General features: G+C 42.5%; 3 protein-coding genes across 4 annotated transcripts in view; 2 read left to right on the top strand and 1 right to left on the bottom strand.

The window, feature by feature from the left end:
* Nucleotides 1-6,977, bottom strand: part of tbkbp1 (TBK1 binding protein 1) — a 42,500-nt gene extending 35,523 nt beyond the window's left edge. Inside the window, exon 1 of one of the 2 annotated variants that reach the window (XM_076999204.1) lies at nt 6,818-6,977. The gene's annotated coding sequence lies outside the window, so the exon portion shown is untranslated. Of the gene's footprint in view, nt 1-6,383; nt 6,699-6,817 lie in introns of those variants that run through there. The other variant, XM_076999207.1, reaches the window with a different exon arrangement.
* Nucleotides 6,978-9,049: 2,072 nt separating this feature from the next.
* pdk2a (pyruvate dehydrogenase kinase 2a) lies at nt 9,050-15,365 on the top strand. The gene is made up of 11 exons (XM_076999208.1): nt 9,050-9,422; nt 9,911-10,052; nt 10,732-10,803; nt 10,904-11,088; nt 11,376-11,465; nt 11,592-11,669; nt 11,911-11,987; nt 12,070-12,168; nt 13,338-13,448; nt 13,711-13,824; nt 14,006-15,365. The coding sequence occupies exons 1-11, from the start codon at nt 9,305-9,307 to the stop codon at nt 14,147-14,149; spliced, it is 1,230 nt and encodes a 409-aa protein (XP_076855323.1). The 5' UTR covers nt 9,050-9,304; the 3' UTR covers nt 14,150-15,365.
* Nucleotides 15,366-18,616: 3,251 nt separating this feature from the next.
* Nucleotides 18,617-21,477, top strand: LOC143510152 (uncharacterized). Its single transcript, XM_076999200.1, has 8 exons — nt 18,617-18,745; nt 18,894-18,968; nt 19,331-19,393; nt 19,499-19,561; nt 19,731-19,800; nt 19,961-20,404; nt 20,496-20,591; nt 20,697-21,477. Exons 2-8 carry the CDS (start codon nt 18,894-18,896, stop codon nt 21,098-21,100), a joined length of 1,215 nt encoding a protein of 404 aa, XP_076855315.1. The 5' UTR covers nt 18,617-18,745; the 3' UTR covers nt 21,101-21,477.
* Nucleotides 21,478-21,479: the final 2 nt, after the last annotated feature.

Genomic DNA, 21,479 nt, shown 5'->3' with positions numbered 1-21,479 from the left:
AAGACAGGGGAGAAGAGATGAGGGGAGAGGAGAGGAAGGAAAGGGCAGAGGAGAGGAAGGAAAGGGCAGAGGAGAGGAGAGTAGGAAAGGGGAGAGGAGAGGGCAGGAGAGGAGAGGGGAAGAGAGGAATTGGCCGGAAGAGAAGATGGAATGAGAGGTGAGGATAACAGGAAAGGGGAGAGGAGACGTGAGGAGAGGAGGGGAAAGAAAGGAGCACAGACAGTGGCTGGTAGAAGAGGAGTGGCACTAAGTGGCGTAGTGGTGATGCTAGTGTGGTACTCCAGTACACAGAGCAGGGAGGCTCCACAGCCCATCTACACACCCACACACTGTGGTGATGTACACTCCCACACTCTTGCTGATATTAACTAGTAAACACCAGCTCCAAAAGAGGAGTTTACTTAGGAACAACACCAGCTTGTAATAAGCAAGCACTTAAATGGGTAATTATTATATAGCCTTGAAAGTCAAACCACACGCATACACACACAAACACAAACACACATGAAATGCAATCTTTATTCTATGAACTATGTACCACACCTACATCTAATCCTGACCCTGTACACATGGACACGCATGCTGTGTATATATTCTTTGTGTCAAGAAAGACAGAAAGATGGTCCGATATTTCCACAAGGGCGCCGCAAGCGGGTCTGATCAGAAGCGATGCCCTCGCGTGTGTCCGTGGCCTTCAGAAGCATGACTTCAGCAGGCTGCACGCTGGCCCTGAAGGTTCCAGGCGTAGGAAATCTGTCCACACTCTCTGCTCCCGTGCCAACGCGTTCCTTCCCACACGTCGGCCTCTTTTGCTGGGCTGAAGGAACTTCCGTCGGAGTCTTCCTCACGGCCAACCGGCAGGAGAGACGGAGGCGCCTGAAGTCTGACAACACGCTCTTCCTCTCTCGACCCCCCGTGGAGCGATCTCGCAGGGGCCGCGTGGGTTTATTAGCGGGTGTGGCGACGTTAATAATACCCCGCCATCCCCGTCGACGATCCACTTCGGCAGATCGAAGGTGGGAGAGACGGAGAGGGAGAGACAGGGGGTGAAGGGAGCAGAGGGGAAGAGCACTTCAAGCCTAGATGAATATTTTTAGGGCAACTTGAGGGAATTTCAGCAGTCCAGCCCTGAGACCATGTCAAGTGGGTAACCTGTTTACCTCGACTACAAAATCCAATAATATGTCCTCCATCGGAATGAACAGCGTGAGGCGGAAGCCTCTGTCTCTGTATTGCTTGCCTCCTGTTCCCCTTTAGTGCGTGACATTTCCTGTCTGTTCATATTCTCCATGCTGTTATTCTCTGTGCTCTTACATGCTTGGTATGCATCTCACCCTTGTGGCATATTCTTCCCAGTGTTCAGATCCTAAACCTTCCTAACCTTTTCTCCATGCTCTCTTTCCCTCTTCTCTCTCCCTTTCTGTCTGTATCTCTCTCTCTCTCCCTTTCACTCTGCATCTCTCTCTCTCTGCCTTGCAGATTATATTTTATTACGCCTCCATAGTAGGCAATGCGCCTTGTGTGGGCTGCAGGGTCCATCACATTACAGAACAGTTACATCATTTCCATGTGGTCCCTCGATTAGGCAGGTGTTTGCTGATATTTGGAGGGCCCGGGAGCACGCCCCCCCCCCCCCCCCCCCTTAAAACGGCTGTGCATACATTAGCCCTGCTGGAGTGCACGACATCACATAGGCACAACAGCAAAGCAACCTTTCCCCCAAACGGCGTCCCCGTAGTGTTAAAGCAAGGCAGACTCTCAAAGAAGTTTAAAGGTCACCGAGCTAACTACACACTGCCAGGCTATGGAATGTAAACCACCATTGACTTTCATTGTAGGAATCGGAAAGTGTTGCCCTGAGCCAAGTTAAAACAGGAGTCTGCGAGGAGCTTAGCAAGTCATGGCTAGCGCTCCTTTGAGAATAAGCAGCTGGGAGGAATGTGGCGGCCGGTACCTCTGCACCCCGTTATATAAGAGAGAAATGAACAGAAGTAGAGGCGGGAAGAGAACAGACAGAAGAAAAATAACAGAGGCACATCCTCAATGAGAGAAAGGGAAAAGACATTTCTAAAGAGGAGTTTAGAAATTAAGGAAAGGCCAAGGAGAGGCTCTCAGTGGCTAAAATCCTCCGTAGCAGCGGCGTTCAGTAAGCCTAACAGAGGACGTTTCTTATCAGGACCAATAAGTTGTTGTCACTACGAAGTGAAGTATGCAAATCTGCGCCTGCCGCGTCGCTGTGATTCACTACCGCTCCAAAACAACAGCGGGCCGAGCCATTATGCAGGACTCCAATCAGATGGCCTACAGCCTACAGCCACTGACCTGCATTTAGTGCTCAGAACAGCAGCAAGCTGATGAATGCCAGCTGTGAGAGAGGCGTGAGAGCGACGGCAGGACGGACACGTCAGCCAATGAGATTCGCTCTCCAAAACACCCACACCCGAAGAGACCAATCAAATGTCAGAAACACTTCAAACCCCACCTAAGGCCGCGACGCTCGATAATCCCATCTCACTGTGCTCCTGTGGGTCTGGGAAAAGCCATAAAGTGGATATTTCTGTCGCCGCCACCTTTCATTTACAGAGGCGGCCAGTGATTTTCTTTCTTTCTTTTCTCCGTTTTCCATGTCTATCCATCTGTCTGTTAGAAACAAACTGACCCGAGTGGTTGCAAAACACGTGCAGTAACTTGAAAGCCCTTGAAGGCCAGGGGATTTTTTTTTACCATCTGTTCTGAGCTGCGCTGTATCACGTACAAGCAAAAAAAAAACACATGAGGAACAAAGAACCCACGGGAGGGCAGTGTGGCCTGTTAAATATTCTGACACTTCTGGCAGGTGTGTTAAAGATCTGAAGGAACGCACCAATCCAGGTGCACCCTCCACCACTCCTCACTTACTCTTGTGTCCTCTCCAGTTCTACTTCCTCTGCTCTCCTGCTCTTTGAGTGACCTTTGTGACCTGCACCAGACGTTCATGAATATTCCAGCACCGGTCTCAGCTCCCCAGGCCTGGAGGAGCCGCTGTCACAGGCGGACCAAGGACATAAGCGGGTTACATAAACACACGAGTCTCCATCAATCTGTGTTGGCCAATGTGAGCACGACAAATTGATATGAAGCAAAAGATGACATTAGGGTTACATTCAGCATGGCCTGTTCTGTGGGACATCTAGGCTCTACTATACTGCTTAAGAATTGAATTAGCTTATTGTTATGTGTGTCAGGGTACCCATGCTGTTTCCTTCTCTTCTTGCTGTCTAATTGATCTAATTGATGTCTAATTGATGTCTTAGGATTAGTAATTCCCCTTGTTTAGCGCCTGCCAATGGCTATGTGGCCTAACCCACAAAAGGGGCGTGGCTTTGATTTTAAATGGGGAGTAGCGCGCAATGAGAAGTAAGACTGGCAGACAGATGAGCAGGGGTGTGTGTCTGACAAACGCTGTTTAGTTATATGTAAGCACACTGTTGAGATATTGGACTGGGACACTTTGGGTATGGTTTAGTTTGGTTTCTGTGTTGGTCTTTATTCTGTCATGTTTGTTGTTCCTATAAGTGGACAGTTTAGGTGGGCCCACATACTATATTACATCCAAGTAGGAATACTGCCTGGTTAATACACCAGTTTAGGGGCACGTGCCATCTTTGTATTTCTGGTTAATTAGTTTGAGTTAGGTAGGCTAGTTTCTTTTCTTTATTTCTTTCCTTTGGTACGGTCTACAGTCCACTTATAAGAAGTTTGGTTATGTCTATTGTGTTGCACTCCAGTAAAAAGAGTCTGTCAAACCATTATATCTGTCTCTAGTTTTCCCAACTCACTTGCACTCCACCGTGTCTTTATTTGTTCGGTCCGCCTCTACCCTAGACAGGGGCGGGTCGTAACACTTATGAAAATATTCTTTGTACATATGAAACATTGGCCAGTAGTGTCAGTATCTTGAAGTCCAAAACTAATATGAATATGACCAGTACAATCAAATCATGGCCACAAAGAGAACTATCTAAAACCATGCAAACGATTTCTACAAAGTAAGACTGAATAAAATTATCGAATGCTTGTGTTTTTATGAATAAATAACAATTTGGCTCATTTGTGGCAAGTTACAGCACAGAGCGATGCTATTTTGTGAAATTATGTGCAAGATGACAAAGTGAATCTGAAAGCATTAATTATATATCTGCGATCCTTAATGAAGCTAAGCTGAAAGACTGCTCATACATTATTATTATTATTATTATTATTATTATTATTATTATTATTATTATTATTATTATTATTACATTATTAAACCTGGACCAGGATAACTTATTTATGAATAGGGTTTGAGACCACAAACAATATGTCTCCATCCGCTATCTGCATTTGAAAAGAAATGTGCTTGAAGACACAAATACAACATTTAGTTCTGACACACTTTGCCTTTCCTGATGAAAGCAGAGGTAATCAAAGCACACCATAATAAACAGCACAGATAGGACAAATGACCGAACTCATCAGAAATGCATGGTTTGAGCTTTGTTTCTCTGGCTGTTTTCTCTGATGAGATCATTGCTGAATTGTGCCATCTGGATGCACGCAGGAGTAAGTAAGCCCTGCAGGAACAGACGCTGTACAGGGTCTAATTCCCACTATCAGCCTGCGCTCCCTGTGTTTAAACTCCAGATCAATCTCTGACTGACATGAGCAGTAAATTTGTATCAACACAAGCAATCCAATCTGGTAGTATAGAAGTAAATCCAGCTTAACCCAAAAGAATCTGATTTAAATTAAATGGACCTCTAATGCTGTTATTTACTCCAAGCGTAAACTTAACAGGTGTCTGCGCATATATATATATATATATATATATATATATATATATATATATATATATATATATATATATATATATATATATATATATATATATATATATATATATATATATATTTGACAGACAGGCATGAAGCAAAGCTCATGCCCCACAGACATTAGTTATGTGACTATGGTTAGCTCTAGGACAGACATTGTGACTTAACACCTAGTATCAGATTCATAAATTAGCTCCTGCAAATGGTTTCTCACAAGCAAAATGACAATAATGCTGAAAATCGAATTCACAGTAATCATGTCAAGGCTCTAAATGCCAAAGGATAATAAGGCCAAGTACTGTAGAAGTGTATCATCCATAATTACAATTTGCTAAACTTTTTTTTAGCTCCCAGGAAGCAATGAATATAAATACCCAAACCCAGCTGTCTGCAAATGTTGCTTTCCAGTAGGCTAATAGTTTGCCTCTGGAATTTAAAACCAATGTTTTCGAAACATAAATTTTGGACTTTCAGTTAATTGCAAAGGAAACTCACACACAGGCATTTGCCATGCTATGGTCACTCTAATTATGAGCATAAATAGCACCATATTAGAAAGGAAAAAACATCTGGGACATTATGATTCATGTGTTCATTTGCCTCCTCGATATCACTAAGGCCTCTTCTGGTTCACAACAATTATCTTTTTCACAGGAACTGTCTTGCAAAATAACTAACATTCAGCTACCCCGAGGCATCCTTCTCAGCTGGTGTAAAAACAACTCCAAAATCCAAGCCTGAAAAAAGCAATGTATCCCTGTTTATGGTGACAAGCCCATCGGACGTCGACATGTCTCTAAACCCGTAAGTAAACACTACGGTTTGGCGCGACGTGATTCAGCACTGGTAACTGTCCATAAAGCGTCACGCGGCCCCTTCAGTCCGTCTCAGCACAAGGCCAGAAAATACGACTAGTGCCAAAACTTAACGTTCACTTTTATACATTATGAAGTGCATAATCAAGTCTTAAGTAAGCACGAGCTAGCACAGAAAATAAGACAGCTGTCTGGCATCAAGTCAGAGTGTTGACTTCTGATTTCCCCCCCATCACTGTGAGGCCAGAGAGCTTCTCTGTTGGGGTGAAAACGCCGATTGTTCATTTCGCTGTTTGTTCGAATTGCTGACGATTGCTGTAGTACGAGTCAATGCGCAGTGATTTATCATTTCATATTAGCTGAAAGACAAGCGAAGCCCCCCGCCCACCCTTCGACTGCCTTTCCCGAACTTTTCCGTGAACATTAATTTTCATTGTGCCACGAGAAGAAATCACGCAAAAGGCGAGTGAAATGCTAAAACAGGGAAAATGCAGCATCGTTATGTCAACTCCACAGCATAGACATACACCATCCTTTGTGCAGGAAATCTAAGAGAAATCACAGACAACACAAGGAGAGATCAAATCTCCTGTAGATCCTTATCAGAAACTTACGTTTACTACAGAAATAGATTGCATATTGACACATTTCAAAAACAAAATACCAGGTTATTCCAGCATAACGTCAAATCGATCAATAGACCGTCTTGCAGTTTCACCTGAATATTTGCTCGTGCCGATGAAGACATTCCTTCCCATTCATATAGTTCACTAATAATATTCCCTCTGACGAACTCAGCTGCGGTGGTGCTGATGTCAAACCGCCCGAGCTCCCTTTAAGTACATGTACAGGGCTTTGTTTCAAAACTGAACACGTTTGCAGCAAATACGTTAAATACAACAGCCCTAAGAGGAGATCGTGCGATCTGCTGGATCTTAAATCCGCTATTTCCTCTAAAAGCCTTTTACGTGGCTCTGTTTGGCGTTTATATGATCGTTTGTAGAGCGATCTGTCAAACATGGCTGTGCGCACCGAGCGCTGTCCGCCACTGTACACCCAACGCGCATTATAATGTAGCCCTGGCTGAATAGTCCCAAAGCATGCGAAACCCAAATATATCCATATTTCTGAGAGCCATAACGAAATACTCACGATCTGCCATCGACTGCTCCTCAGATGCCATGTCTTAAGCGGGCGCAGGGGACCCCAAATGTGCTGGTTTGTTTAGTACCGGGTGCCTTCTGCTCCTCTGTTCTCTGTCAGAAGAGCGTTTCTTCTCAACTGCGCTGACTGTGGGAGATTAGAGAGTTCTGCGCTCGGCTGGTGATCAGCGTCGCGCTGCTAGAGGCGTCATTGCTGAGGGGAAACATTAACCACAAGCCGTCCGCCAATAATAGACCTACAAAAATTGCTCAATTTTTAATTGTACAGTTAAAATAGTCTTTAAAGCCTTTCTTTTGGCATGTCTGACTCATAAGTTGCCCAATAAAGTAAATTTGCGCTGTACTGTGTATGACAAAGGTGCAGGAGGGTATTATTACTTACTGAAACGAGAAACCTCAATTTACAGTAGGCCGATGAATACACTGTTAAACCCAACAAACAATAATAACATGTTAATGTTAATGAAAGAAAAGTGTACATGCACAAGACACAAACTAGAAAGGTAAATTGATGCTTTAAAGAGCTCAATAGAATATTCCATTTAGAGACAAATCAGGATCAATGGTCTTGGTTTTTCCAAAAAGAACATTTTCATTTGTTTAGCTTTCCCCCTATTCCATCAGACTAAATGGCCGTACCAACTTGCTAGAGCCCACTCGGCGTTACGGGCCAGTACATTGTGAGGTGAGAGACATGCGATGGCCTGAGTGCAGGAATTTGGTGAGCAAGTGTAAATGTACTGGTATGTAGTGGCTACTGGACCCCTGGGACAGCAGGGAGAGGTCGTTCTCACGCACGTCTGTAGTTCTGATTCATATCTTTAATGGAATGAATGAAACATATTAAAACACTAAACATAGGCTACGTGTGCTTTATGACATGAAGTTAAAAACATCTTACCAAGATCCAGAGAATAAGTGACAGGCCCAGTAGGGAATATGAGTACAGACAGCTTGGATGGAATATTTTTACATGGTCTTTTATGCCTCAAATATAATAAATCTCCTTTTAGTGCAAGTTACAAAGAACAAGACTAAACACCTTATTTAAGACAATAATATTTCCAATATCTTAGCTTAAACTGAACAAAAGCATATACAGCACAGCATGAACTTATTCAGGGAAAACCATGTATTTTTAAAATGAGCCACAGCCGGGCCTGTGGTACAGGATCCAGTGGATAGAGGTTGGATAGATGTTGCTACACTGACCACACAGAGGTGCAGTTGTGCAGTAGCAGTCAGAGAGTGTTCATGAGCACACAAACATCCCCCACACTTCACAAAGCAAAACAGCGTTCTGCAGAGGCCTGTGCACACGTCACTCAGCCGAGTTATCTCGCCATCACATCGAAGAACACAAGGATCCATAGTCCACAAAGAAGACAGGGGCTCTCAGATGATGCAGATTAAATTAGTTTCACTACATCTGCTTTAACCAAAAATGTCTATTATTAAAAAAAAAATTTTTACAGTAACTGGAAGATTTTCTTAATAAGATTAAACATTCATGTCAGTGTGAATTTAATTCTGAGTTTGAGTCATATAGGCTATCAGTCATGCCTGGGTAATTGCTGATCGGAACGAGAGTGTGAAATATGCACAACCTGCCTCTTATTGAAGCTGCTTTAATTATATAACAATGGATTTGGTCCATTGCACTTGAATGGAACACTTTGTCCTCAGCAATAATTACTATTAAAAATCAGAAAACTGTGGCCATGAATTCATTTATTACAAAAAGTTTTCCACTGTCCTGATAAAAGCTGGTGTCATGACAAAATCGGCCTTAAGAAATTTCAATGAATTTCAAAAACAAAAAACCAAAAACATACAAACATCAACAAACTAGAAGAGGACGAAGAAGAAGGCATGTCTCACCTTGAGGCATAGCCACTGTGCTATAAGGGTTTATTTGCTTTGATTTCATTTCAGCTTGGATATTGATATCATTTGTTATTCACAATAATGTTTACTAGAGGGACTTCCGCAATTGCATTTCTTTCACAAACTCATTACTTGTTATCATAAATGTATTCAGTACTATTGGATCGTCTACTCCTGAAATGTCCAATAACTGAAGTTATGTGCTATCTGACAAAACTGCAATGTTCTTTCCTGCTCCAGGACACCAGAGATATTTGATCTGACTTCAGTGCGTACGCCTGTGACGTGCAGAACTGGAAAGGGCGTCTTAGACGTGTGAAGGACAGAGAACATACACGTTTACGACTCTACACCACTGCTCCAACGTGCATGTCCCGTCCACAATGTCCCACCTCCGTGTCCTATTGGACAGAGACAGAACTAGAAGACAAAGCTCTTATTGGGTGTAGGGCTTTGATCCCCCCCAGCCTTTTCAGGGCACAAAACACGCGTTGTAAAGAGTACGGAGCGTTTAGTCCTGTCACAGCGCCGATAGGAAACTGCGCCTTGAATTACTTTGGACTTGTTTTTGTTTAAATAACGCGTCGCAATGAAGTTTGTTCGGTTTATTATGAAAAATTCTGCTTTGGCCAGCGTGCCGAAGCACATCGATCACTTTGCTAAATTCTCGCCGTCTCCTCTCTCGATGAAGCAGTTTCTAGATTTTGGTGAGTATATATTTTAAACGTTGTGATTCTGAGCAAAGTGGGGAAACGTAGCTTGGTAGGCTCTGTGTGCGCTGCAAAACAGCTTTGCAGCAAATGTGTAGCTAGCTAAAATAAATCGGTCCCAGTAAGTCCTTGAGTGTAATGTGATGTGTCAAAGCTATCCTGCTATATTATTACATTTCTGACTGACAGTGTGTGATTTCCAGGTTTAGAGCTCCCCAGTGCTGGGATACCTAGATAAAGCTTTTTATACCGATCGAGTGTTGCATCATATAGGTAGACTACTAGTGTTCAAGGTCTCTGTTCAACAACAGCAATTCTGCTGTGCAGTGTTTACATATAGATATAGTACACACACACACACACACACACACACACACACACACACAAATGTTTACAAATGTGTGTGTTATGTATGTATGCATGCATGCAATGTATCCACTGATTGAACTTTGTTGTTAAACACACAACTGTGTATAATGATTCAGGATCCACAAACGCCTGTGAGAAAACTTCATTCGTTTTCTTGAGGCAAGAACTCCCCGTGCGTCTCTCGAACATAATGAAAGAGATTAATTTACTCCCTGACCGTCTGCTGTCTACTCCGTCCGTTCAGCGGGTACATAGCTGGTAAGTCAAAACCCTGGTCGTATCTCCCGAAGTTTTGTAAATGCTTTTGTGATTGATATTGATAGCACATAGTAGACACCACTCCACTGCTGTCGTTGAAACTGACCCAGACGTTAATGAGGTGAACTGTTCGCTATTTGCTGTACATAAGATCTCATTGCTGGCCCGGGCAATCCTTCCATGAAGAGCTTTGTTACCTTTGCCCTACTTTCACTTCCTCGTTCTCCCGACCCGTGTTTATCCTGGTCTTAGTAGTACAACCTCATTGGATGGCCAGCTGTTCATAATATCAACTAATATAGATAATTTAAGATAAAATGTACAAACAAAAACATTAAACTGGCAGGTCTCTTGTTATTTTAGGAACAAAATTCAGTTTGTTCCTTCAATAATACATTTTGCAGTAAAAATATATATAATGCACACAAACAGTTCCACAGTTCTCATGTTGTGTTTTACTTCAATCATTTATCAAAATTGTGCTCTTTTGCTTAATTAATGCTACCATAAGTATATTTGTGCAAGTATTTCAGCTGTAATTCAAGATCTTGACATATGGGACCACCTGTGACTGCAGAAGTTGTCACTTTACTCAGATGTGTTACTTAGTGTACCTGTAGTCATGGTCTTTTGTATTTGCTAATAAAACCCCATGTGCAATATTTTACTGTGTGCTCAGGTACGTTCAGAGTTTGATGGAGATCCTTGAATTCTTGGAAAGAAGTCCTGAAGATCACAGAGTCCTGGGAGAGTACGTGCAGGAGGATTATATGAACTTCTAATCTGCTCTGAAGTGTTCTGTATTATTTTTGGTTTTCTCCATGATCTTGCACATGTGCTCTGACCTTCAGGTTCGTGGATACACTAGTGAATATCAGGAACAGACACAACGATGTGGTTCCCACCATGGCCCAAGGCGTGATTGAGTACAGAGAGGCTTTTGGTCAAGATCCGCTCACCAATCAGAACATCCAGTACTTCTTGGACCGATTTTACATGAGTCGCATATCCATCCGAATGCTTATCAACCAGCACAGTGAGTGACTGAAAACACGCCTCTTTCTGCCAAGCTTGACGCCGCCTTTGTTTTCAAAGTCTGCTGTAACAAAAAATAAATAAAAGCAGCTATCTCATTTAAAGTGCTTCCTGTGAAAAAAGTAACCTGTACATATTATGAGTAATAGGTCTTTTTATATTGCTTAATAGAAATAAAATATTCTTAAATTATACGGGGACGACTTGCTGTCGCCAGTGTAGATGTAGGTAGATTTTTGTTTGTGTTAAAAACATGATGGTTAACGGTTATTTTTCTCACAATTATAGCTCTGGTCTTTGATGGGGCCACAAATCCTATCCACCCCAACACCATTGGAAGTATCGACCCGCACTGCGAAGTGACGGAGGTTGTCAAAGGTGCAGTATAAGTGCTGTCGCTATTACGTGGAGGTTATGTTCACTATCAGAGACCATCACCATCGAAGTGTCCTGTACTTTTGGACGTTCGTACAGGCTTTAATGGCACGTGTGGTCTGTGTGCAGATGCTTACGAGAGCGCCAAGATGCTGTGTGACCAGTACTACCTCAGCTCTCCTCATCTGCTGCTGCAGGAGCTGAATAGTGAGTGATGGATTATGCCGCTTTCATTTCCAGTGCCTGTTATTGCGTAATTGAGTTGTCCAAACCGGATGACGAGCTGAGGCTCTGATATGCTTGTGCACGCAGCAAGTTGTGTGCGCTCTCATTAGAGTCACAGATAATCACTCGACTTTCCGCATACTACGCCATGTACGGTGTCCGAGTGGACATGGCTGACCGACTCAAAGTTTGACATTTGTTTGTGTCTATCTCTGTTACCCAGCCAACGACAGTAATCAGTCCATCAGCATAGTGTATGTGCCGTCTCATCTGTACCATATGCTGTTTGAGTTGTTCAAGGTGAGCCCCCTCGTCAAGTCACGAACCAAGTCACGGATATAACATGAACTGTGTTACCATGACAAACTCTCTCTTCTCCCAGAATGCTATGAGGGCAACCATTGAGAACTGTAGTGAAGGCACTAGTCTTCCACCTATTGAGGTTATGGTGGCTCTCGGAGGGGAGGATCTTTCTATCAAGGTTGGTTGAACTAAACGTCTGTTGAAGGTGTATAAGATTTTAATGAATGGTGAGCAGTCAGACAGCTTTAGAGAAAGGGTAACAAATCAGTGGAAGGAAAGAAATAATGAAAGATTTTCATAAAACACATCAACTTATTCAAATTGGCTTTTGAATTTCCCTTTCTTGGCTACTATTGGATGCGTTTCTGTCTGACAGTGATATTACTCAAGACTGCTCATTAGAATTACAAGTACGTGCTGCTGTGTACGTGTCTACACGCCCGTCTGATGATTTTTTTAAGGGTTATGCAATGTAAGTCTGTTAGCTAAATGACAGGTAATGTGTCCAATGAAATTACTTATTTTGACTATGAATGGCTACAGAGGCCTGGCTTTTCTCAGTGTTCTGAACAGATATATCTTAGTCAGAAAGTAAAACGTTATGTATGTAGTTTCTGTCAACTGAACCATGGGAAGAACGCTTTGCCATTTATCCTCCACCATTCATACAACTAACGTTGTTGCCCGTAGTTGCAATTGGAATTGTATTTTGGGAATCCAAGCAATAATTTAAGGTTGCCTGTAATTTGGGGTGTGGGTGGGGGGGTTGGGCTACAGAAGTGGTACTCTCAGTATTTATCTTGGATCTCCCTTAAACTGTGGGATGTTTGAGTGAATATGGTCCATCGCATTATTACTGCTGGTTTTTTCTCTTTATTATTGGGTTGGTATTCAACCCTTGACATCCATTCTCATTCAGAAATACATGCTGACTCCTTTTGCTAATCTTAGATAGGATTTGGCATGCGTCACTTGATATTAAGAGTCTATTAACTCGGTCCCACAGAAAGCTGATCGCTCCCTGAAGAGCGCTCCGTTTATTGGGATGACACAGAACATACATACACACCTGCTAGGACATAATGCATCAGATCAGTTGCCTTGGTATTTGGTTGCCATGACAATACCATGACCCTTTCTTTATCCTAATCGATTGTGCACCCCTGACCAGAGGACGGAGATAAAGTAGACCCTCGTTTCTTTCTAGGGCAGTTGTTTTGTCTGTGTCACCCCAGGTAACACAGGGTATCATCTGTTCCTCGCAGTGACTTTTTTTCGATTTATTTCCTCATTTTCTTGTTCCATTGCCTTGCAGCTTTCATGTGTGCTGTCTCTCTCCGTCTGCAGATGACTGACAGGGGTGGTGGAGTTCCTTTCCGGAAGACCGAGAATCTTTTCAGCTACATGTACTCCACGGCGCCGGTGCCTCAGTTGGACCAGCAGCACAGAGCTCCCCTGGTGAGACGTGTCTCCTGTCCCTGTCACCACGCTTCTTTACACCTGACACAAAGAGGTTCTGCACTGTCATATGAGCTCAGCATGTATGGGAGGAAAAGCTGGTTAGAGCAGTATGGTGAAAGGGTGTATGGTGAAAGGGTGTTTGTTAAAATGGTATTTGGTAAAAGGCAGTTTGGTAATAGCAGTGTTATTTGTACTGCACAGCTTATTAGCAGCGTGTTATAGTGGGGCTCTTCGAACACCTGTGCCGTTTTGTCAACAGGCTGGATTTGGGTACGGGCTGCCGATCTCGCGTCTGTATGCAAGGTACTTCCAAGGAGACCTGCAGCTGTACTCTATGGAGGGTTTTGGGACGGATGCCGTCATTCACCTCAAAGTATGCTAGCTTCTTCCTTCAGTCGGAAGTAGCAAATCAAACATGAGCCTAAACCTGTCCTTTATTTATCAAAGGAATCATTTCAGACAGTTTTATGCAAATGTGTCCTGCTCTGACAAACATGGCCTTGTAAACAACAACAAGGCTTTCGAAACACCTCGTTGTGTTCTTTTTCCCTCAGGCGTTATCCACCGACTCTGTGGAAAGGCTTCCAGTGTACAACAAGACGGCTCTGCGGAACTACAAGATGAGTCAGGGGGCGGACGACTGGTGTGTGCCCAGCAAAGAGCCTCTGGACCTGGCTGTGTTCCGACTGGCCAAGTGAGGGCGGGGCAGCGTCCTGGAGCCCCATCGGGCCCCGACACAGGGACCAGAGATTGGACCGCTGCGTGTGGCTGGAACTGGCCCACTCTCTCGGGAGACGGGCGGTCTCTCCCGTAGCTCTAGTCATCGCATGCAGCGGCCTTCCGTTCTGCCATAATCAACACATGGACTTTTATTTGAATCCACCTTGGTTTGAGAAAAAAGGTCTTTGTCACAATATTACTTTTACACCAAGCATGCGTGAGCGAGGTGGCTGAGAGAGGCGAAGGCTGGGTGGACCAGATGCAGGGGAGCGTGGCCAACAGCCTGCGATGCTAAACTTGTTAGTGGGCAGATGGTGAGCGACCTGACCCTCGTGGCTGGACACAGCCGTGGGCAGTCGGGACGAAGCGCCGCCCAAGAGCAGAAGGAATGGGCCTCGGTGGACGGGCCAGAGCTAATCATATGCGTAATACTAACATTTACTGATAGACTGTATGATTGGAGTTTGCTGTGGGAGTTAGCACTTATTACTGCAAGGTCCCTCAGTAGCGGTTTCGTCTTCTCGTTCCAGAGGGATCCGGTATGATGACACAGTTGGTTGTGGAGTTTGTTCCATTAGCTGCCAATGATTCTAAGCAAACAGTACCGTAGAGTCCACATTCACTATTTCATTAAACTGTTCTGTGATGATGGCACATTTCAGTACTGTAATGTCACATACCTGAAACACCATTTCAACATTATTCACACAAGGAAAGAAACTGAATATGATTATTGAATTATATATATTTTTGGAACCACGATGAGTGTAATGTGTTAAGTGATTTCTAAGTGCATGTTGTCAAATCAGACATGCCATCCCAAGTTTCGTATTATTGCCTTAGTTAAACATCTGTATGATTGTACACTCCACTAACTTAAACGTTTGTATGATTGTATACTTAACTAACCTTATTATTTCCATGACTGAACACACTCCATGTACTTTGTGATTTTGAGTGTCTTTTGCCTGTAAATTTAAGCTTGAACCTTAAGCCTTGCATTATATGACTCTGCAAGAATAAATATAGTATAACTGCTGGACAGATGAGGAGCCTTAACCATGCCTGATGCAGGTTTCATTCGTGTTCTGTAGTTTTCATTGTATGTGAACTTCAATCAGTTTATATACCTGTGTGGCTCCCTTTTGGAAAATGCATTTGCTGTAATAAACTACTAATTCTAAACAAGAACCATGCAGCTTGTGAGGACCATCATGCATACTATATTTATCCAGATTTTTATGAGACTTTAAACTCTATGACAAATGAGCGAGAGTTAATATTTTTCTATAAAATCTGTTTCCATTGTATATATATCATGAATATACATATAAAGGAAATAAACATGGTCAAATAAAACAAAACCCTAATTTTTTTGTCATTCATAAATTTTGCTTTGGCATAAGCCATTTGCTCACAGTCAGAAAGCTGCTGTGTAGCTCATATGAGGCTAACGTCTCATCATCTCAGATGCAGTTTCATGTTAGCAGCTGATTAATTGTCAAGTGCTTATCTGGAAATGGAGCAGATTAAGACGTGTGAATTGAGGAACCGCATACTGGGCATCTGCCTAGTGTGTGAAAGGTCGCACACTCTCAAGTAAACAACCAATGCTTGTATGTAATACGTGATTGGCCTGGCATGGCTAGATGGAAAAAATCCTTTGAGAAAGTCTTAAAATAGACAACCGAAAAACAACTGTGGCAGAACCAGTTGGGTACAGCAGAGGACAAACTGACCTAATCAGTTCATATATGGATGCGCTTGTAGTTACTGGTGCCTGTTAAAACTCAAATGCATTTGATTTATCTTTAGAGTATGATGAACTCAGTCGTTTGTGTTATCAGAGAGCCCACGTTTTGCTTTGATGCCTGATATCAAGTGCTGCTGGCTATTTACAATCCACAGAGAAAAAACACTCAGAGAACGTAATGTGTAGCATTGTGTGCCCACCGGCCAGGTTTGTGGGCATGTTTACTGCTGTACATATAAGAGGTAGCCATGAATACAAGGCAGCAGTTTTTGTCTTTATTCTAATTTATAGCCCACGAGCCTCAGATTTAACAGCTTAACTATGTGTGTGTGTTGACTGACTAAACCATATCTGCATACGCATATTGTCCAGTGAACACATATATGAATACGTGTGAATGAACTTTTTTAACGATCTCTCTGTTCACAATATCCACAAAAGTCAAGCAGTGCCGAATGTGTATTCAAGCATCTCAGTGTAAGGCAGATGGTGTCCCTCCTTCTCTCCAGCAGCTGTACCCTGCAGCTGCACCCCCGGATTGGGGTTGGGAGGGGGGAGTCCAAACGAGTGCAGTCATCCCAACCAATGTGTTTGTAATGTGTTTGACGTAAGTACTGAACACTTGGCATGCCCTCCATACCTCGGGTCTGTTTACCGCACTGGCGCTCACGTGAAGGGCACCTGCTGACTCTCACACCCCTGTGGAGGCATTTACCATAACTGTTCAATCTTTTTTGCCCTGCAATAAACTTTCTGTTGCTTTGAATTTGACACATATATATTTTCAGTTCTGATTACGAAACAAACGCAATTTGAGTATTCAATCAGAAACAGTACAGAACGGCAGTTCTCCACTTGTTAACTGACTTGAAACATTCGGCTTCTCTTAATTAGAACTGGTTGTGCAGCAGCAAAGTTTACATTGTGAAATTTGTCAAGTTTCAGATGGAGCCTGTAATGCTGATTTTATCCTGGATCACCACTGCGTTTCCGCCACCCCGTGGCCTCTCCTTACCATCGCATTGACTTCCGTCCTCATTGAAACAGATGCTGGCATCTCTAGCGCCATCTAGAGGAGCCCTGCAACTTCATCTCCAATGTTCTGTAATTACTGAGACTGAAACCATTTCCCACTCTTCAAGCTAAGACATTTATGTTTTATTATGCCTTCCATAAGATTTTGGACCCATTTCTGTCTGAAATCTTCTTAAATTCATTTCCATTCATAGCAGTCCAGTGGTTCTAATACACCCAAGATGATTTTCAAACTGAGTAATTGAAGCCATAAGCTTCAAAGTTTCGAGTTTACACTATCTGTGGTGTCTTTAAGATCCTGCCCATCATCTCATCAGCTTCGTTTCGCTGATATTGGCAGACTGTTTTGCACTTGCTAAACAGTAACTTAGCACATGTGGTTTCGGACTGATACTGACACTCACAAAACCCTAAACGGACAAAAGAGAGCGTGTGAAAGGGAACTCTAGTGCTGTGGTCTGCTTCCTGCCTGCATCACATTAGAACTTGAGATGATTTATTTTTAAAAACCGTTTGTTTTAATTACAAATAAAATCTTGTTTGCACTGGTTTTAGGATTCTTAATTGTCTTAATTGCATATTGCAAGTTAGAACAATAAATAACTGAATTAATGAAAAAGAAAGAAATAGTCTGATATTAGATTATCTAGCTATTATAACGCTAGTTGAAGGAATAGATAATAAATGTAGGTAACACTTTACATTATGTTTACAACATAAGGCAGTCATGGTATGGTGGTAGGGAACTGGTCTTGTGACCGGAGGGTCGTGGGTTCGATTCCCAGACAGGCCATGACTGAGGTGCCCTTGAGCAAGGCACCTAACCCCAACTGCTCCCCGGGCGCCGGGCTGCCCACTGCTCTGGGCATGTGTGATCCACAGCCCCCTAGTAATCACTAGTGTGTGTGTGTGTGTGTGTTAACTGCACAGATGGGTAAAAAGTGGAGGACAAATTTCGATTGCAGTGAAAAATTGTGCAAAAATTGCACAATTGACAAATATGACACATTTACAAGTATACCATTAATTACAGTAAAAAAAAAAAAAACAATGTGTAATAAGAATTTGATATATAGTACATGCTCTATAAACACTGATACTCCATGTTTTCCATTATGTGTGGACAGCATATTACTGGTATGTGTTGTTACACATTATTAGTCAGTTTTTATATAGCACAATTGGACAATAACAGTGGTTGTGCTGTGGTAGGCTATTGAATAATGTTATGTGTATGTTGTTTCTACATGCTGAAATCATGTTTCTTAACATGTTTCTTAATGCGTTCTTATAGCACGCATAAAGGAGTGAAGGAGTGTACAGAACAATAACCATGCACAATTGTATTAGTCACTTCCAAACCCCCCTCCAAACAACAGTATCCAGAGCTAGTACACTACATGTTGCATCCCAACATGAAATTAGCAGTACTTTCACAATTCTCCTAAATACATTTCATTTCAGCTACAGATAATAGACAACATGCCTTTATTTTGCTGACTTCAGGATCAAAAGTTGCATATGGCACATTTTCATGTGCACATTTGCATCTTACACACGAGCGCTGGTGTGAAACTCTAACCAGTAACTTCTCTGTGATTGGGTGCTGCGCCCTGCTGGACTCTGGCGTGGTCTATAAAGCCTGCAGGACTCTGGCGTGGTCTGTAATACCGGCAGGACGCTGGCGTGGTCTGTAAAGCCTGCAGGACTCTGGCGTGGTCTGTAAAGCCAGTGCCTGGGCACCGTTCTGGCTCTTCATTTTCAGGGATCTGCACCCACAAGAAAGGTAAGCAGCCAGCTACGTTACGCTTCCATTATTACTCTGACACCTCACATGGAAACTGCAAATGGAAACAGCGTTTGCAGACTTAATTAGTGACCAATGACTGACTTGAACAAATGACTTAGGAAGACAAAATATCTCTCACTTACAGATGTTGGCCTTGGGCATTTGGGTGCTACCTGCACTGTGTGTCTGTGCAGTCGGCAAAAAGGAGACTGGAAACTCAGTAAGCATAAAGCGGCTAAAGAAAATGCTCCTGATGGTTTTCTAAGAATGTGTTAGGAATCTTTACTATTTTTTTGTGGTTTTTATGTATCTGATATGAACTATTGCATCTTTGAATGTACAAAGAAATTAAGTAATATTTATACGTCCCAAATAATTGATAATTGATTTATATATGGTACTTCATACATATTTTTCAATGTGAATAGAAAACAAAAACCCAAAATGATTTAGAGAAATAGTTTTATTTTACAATAAACGTTTCTATTACCTATATTCTACTATATTCAATGAATGAACTCAATGACAATACAATGTAGAGCACTTACTTTATGAATGCGTCATCATTACGTTGTCCTCTAGAACGAGATGAAGATGTGGTGGAGAGAGGACCCCCTACAGCAGTCTCTTGATCTGGTGTACACGGTACAGTAGAACTGCCTCATATTCTCTGGAAACGAAAACATTAGCACCTGGAATGTACCTTAAAAAAGTGCATGAAGTCATTTTACTGGATTTTCTCTTTTGTAGGAGATTGAACACTTGAAAAATCAGCAATTGATAATGAAACAAAGACAAGATGACATGAAAAAGGTACCAGCTGTAGATCTAACTGAACTGTTAAACAATGTCTTATTTTTAATTCTATATAATTATATATATATCTTTCTTATATATATATATATATATATATATATATATATATATATATATATATATATATATATATATATTTGTTTTTGATTGTTTGTTTGTTTTGTAGGTTATGACGTACTGTACCCAAACACGAGCATACAAAGAAAGTGACGCTAATCTAACATCTCTGCAAGAAGGTCAGTACATTTTAAAATAATAAATACAAACATTGTTACATTTACACATGTATGGTGTGGGTTTCTAATAAAATTCACCATGATCACAATGAAGATTAAAAACATATAAAAGCATATAAATCACTAAAATATTGTCAGTGAAGTTGCTACATTCTCCCAGGTAGCAGCCCTGTGCTCCTCCCCTTTGCCCAAGACGATGAAGATGAAGACAGTGATTCAGATGGCCACTTGCTGCCTGACCCCTGCAATCATTACACTGCGCTGGACCAGAGCTGGAGGGCCACCAACTTCAGCACCAAGAATGTCGCCTGCGACCGGCGGGTCAACTGGAAAGGCTGGTACCGCATGTTCTACCGCGGCAAAACCATTCAAATGCCCGAGATCTGCATAAAAAAGGAGATGTGCGGAACCCACGCCCCGCTGTGGCTGGTCGGCGGACACCCACGCCTGCGTGACGGCATCGTCACCCGCAAGATCTGCGGTCACTGGAACAACAACTGTTGTGCCTTCAAATCGCATCCTATCCAAGTGAAAGCGTGCAGAGGCAACTACTACGTCTACAAATTTGTCCAGCCGATGGCCTGTCACTTGGCCTACTGTGCAGGTGTGGGCTCGTTTTTGGGTTTATTTATGCTACGGCAACTATCAGAGGTCACATCCGGTCACCTGTTTCAACATCTTTTGCAAACTTTCAGATGTTAACACACTTGTGTGTGGGAGGTGCAAGAAAGATGAGATCTGCACCAGCAGGGACAAGATCAATTGGTTTTGTAAGAAATCACCAAGCAGGGGTAAGTGCTCCTCTAGTCTAGCACCTAACTTCATTCTAAGACACACATGAAGGATTTTTTGCCTTTTACCACCGCAACAACCTTTTCTTTAATGATGATTTTCAGTGAAATCCAGAGTCCACTTCTTCGCCTCCTATCCTGGCCGCTTGTCAGGGAAAGTGAACCGCATCCAGTACAGGAAGGTGTACGTCAACGTGGGACAGGCTTTCAACCGGCTCACGGGTGTGTTCACCGCGCCAGTCACGGGCGTCTACCAGTTCTTCTTCTCCACACAGACTGCAAACAACGGTGCCAAGACTGACCTGTGGCTTGTTGTAAATGGCTACTGGGTTGCTGTGTCTCACACTCAAGTCAGTAGGTCAAATTCAGTGGGAAATCTCTCGACGTACATGACCAGTTTACGCAAAGGTGCCTTGGTGTATATAACCCATAACTGTGGGAACTCTTGGGCAAACGCAGCGTCCAATACCATCACATTTGGGGGGTCACTGCTTTTAAAACGAAAGTAGTCCAATCAGATCTGTCATAGTGAAACAAATGAATATAACATTTCAGAGCCAGAAACAATTTATATTTACATTTTTTTTCATTTAAATAAATATAGTGAACAACATAATAAAAGGTATAAGGTGGTTTCAAATTAGCTTATTTTGCTTTGTTTATTTTTGTAATGTTATTTGTAACGTTTTTAGTATTTATAGACATTATCGAGATTGTTGACCCAATATATTGTCATTACCTTCAATGAGCACACGGGGGAGCAATAACGTCACGTCTGGCAAGTAGCGTGAACGTGTACAAAATGGCACTCGGTCACGCGCAGGAGAACGCCGAGCAACTGTGCACTGTGTGTAAACTGCATTAAAGTTCAAAATATTGAATCGTCTC

The sequence above is a fragment of the Brachyhypopomus gauderio genome, chromosome 3 (genome assembly GCF_052324685.1).
Source record: "Brachyhypopomus gauderio isolate BG-103 chromosome 3, BGAUD_0.2, whole genome shotgun sequence".
Lineage (NCBI taxonomy): Eukaryota > Metazoa > Chordata > Actinopteri > Gymnotiformes > Hypopomidae > Brachyhypopomus > Brachyhypopomus gauderio.
The sequence above is the reverse complement of the archived record's forward strand: the minus strand, read 5'-3'. Positions and strand labels throughout refer to the sequence as shown.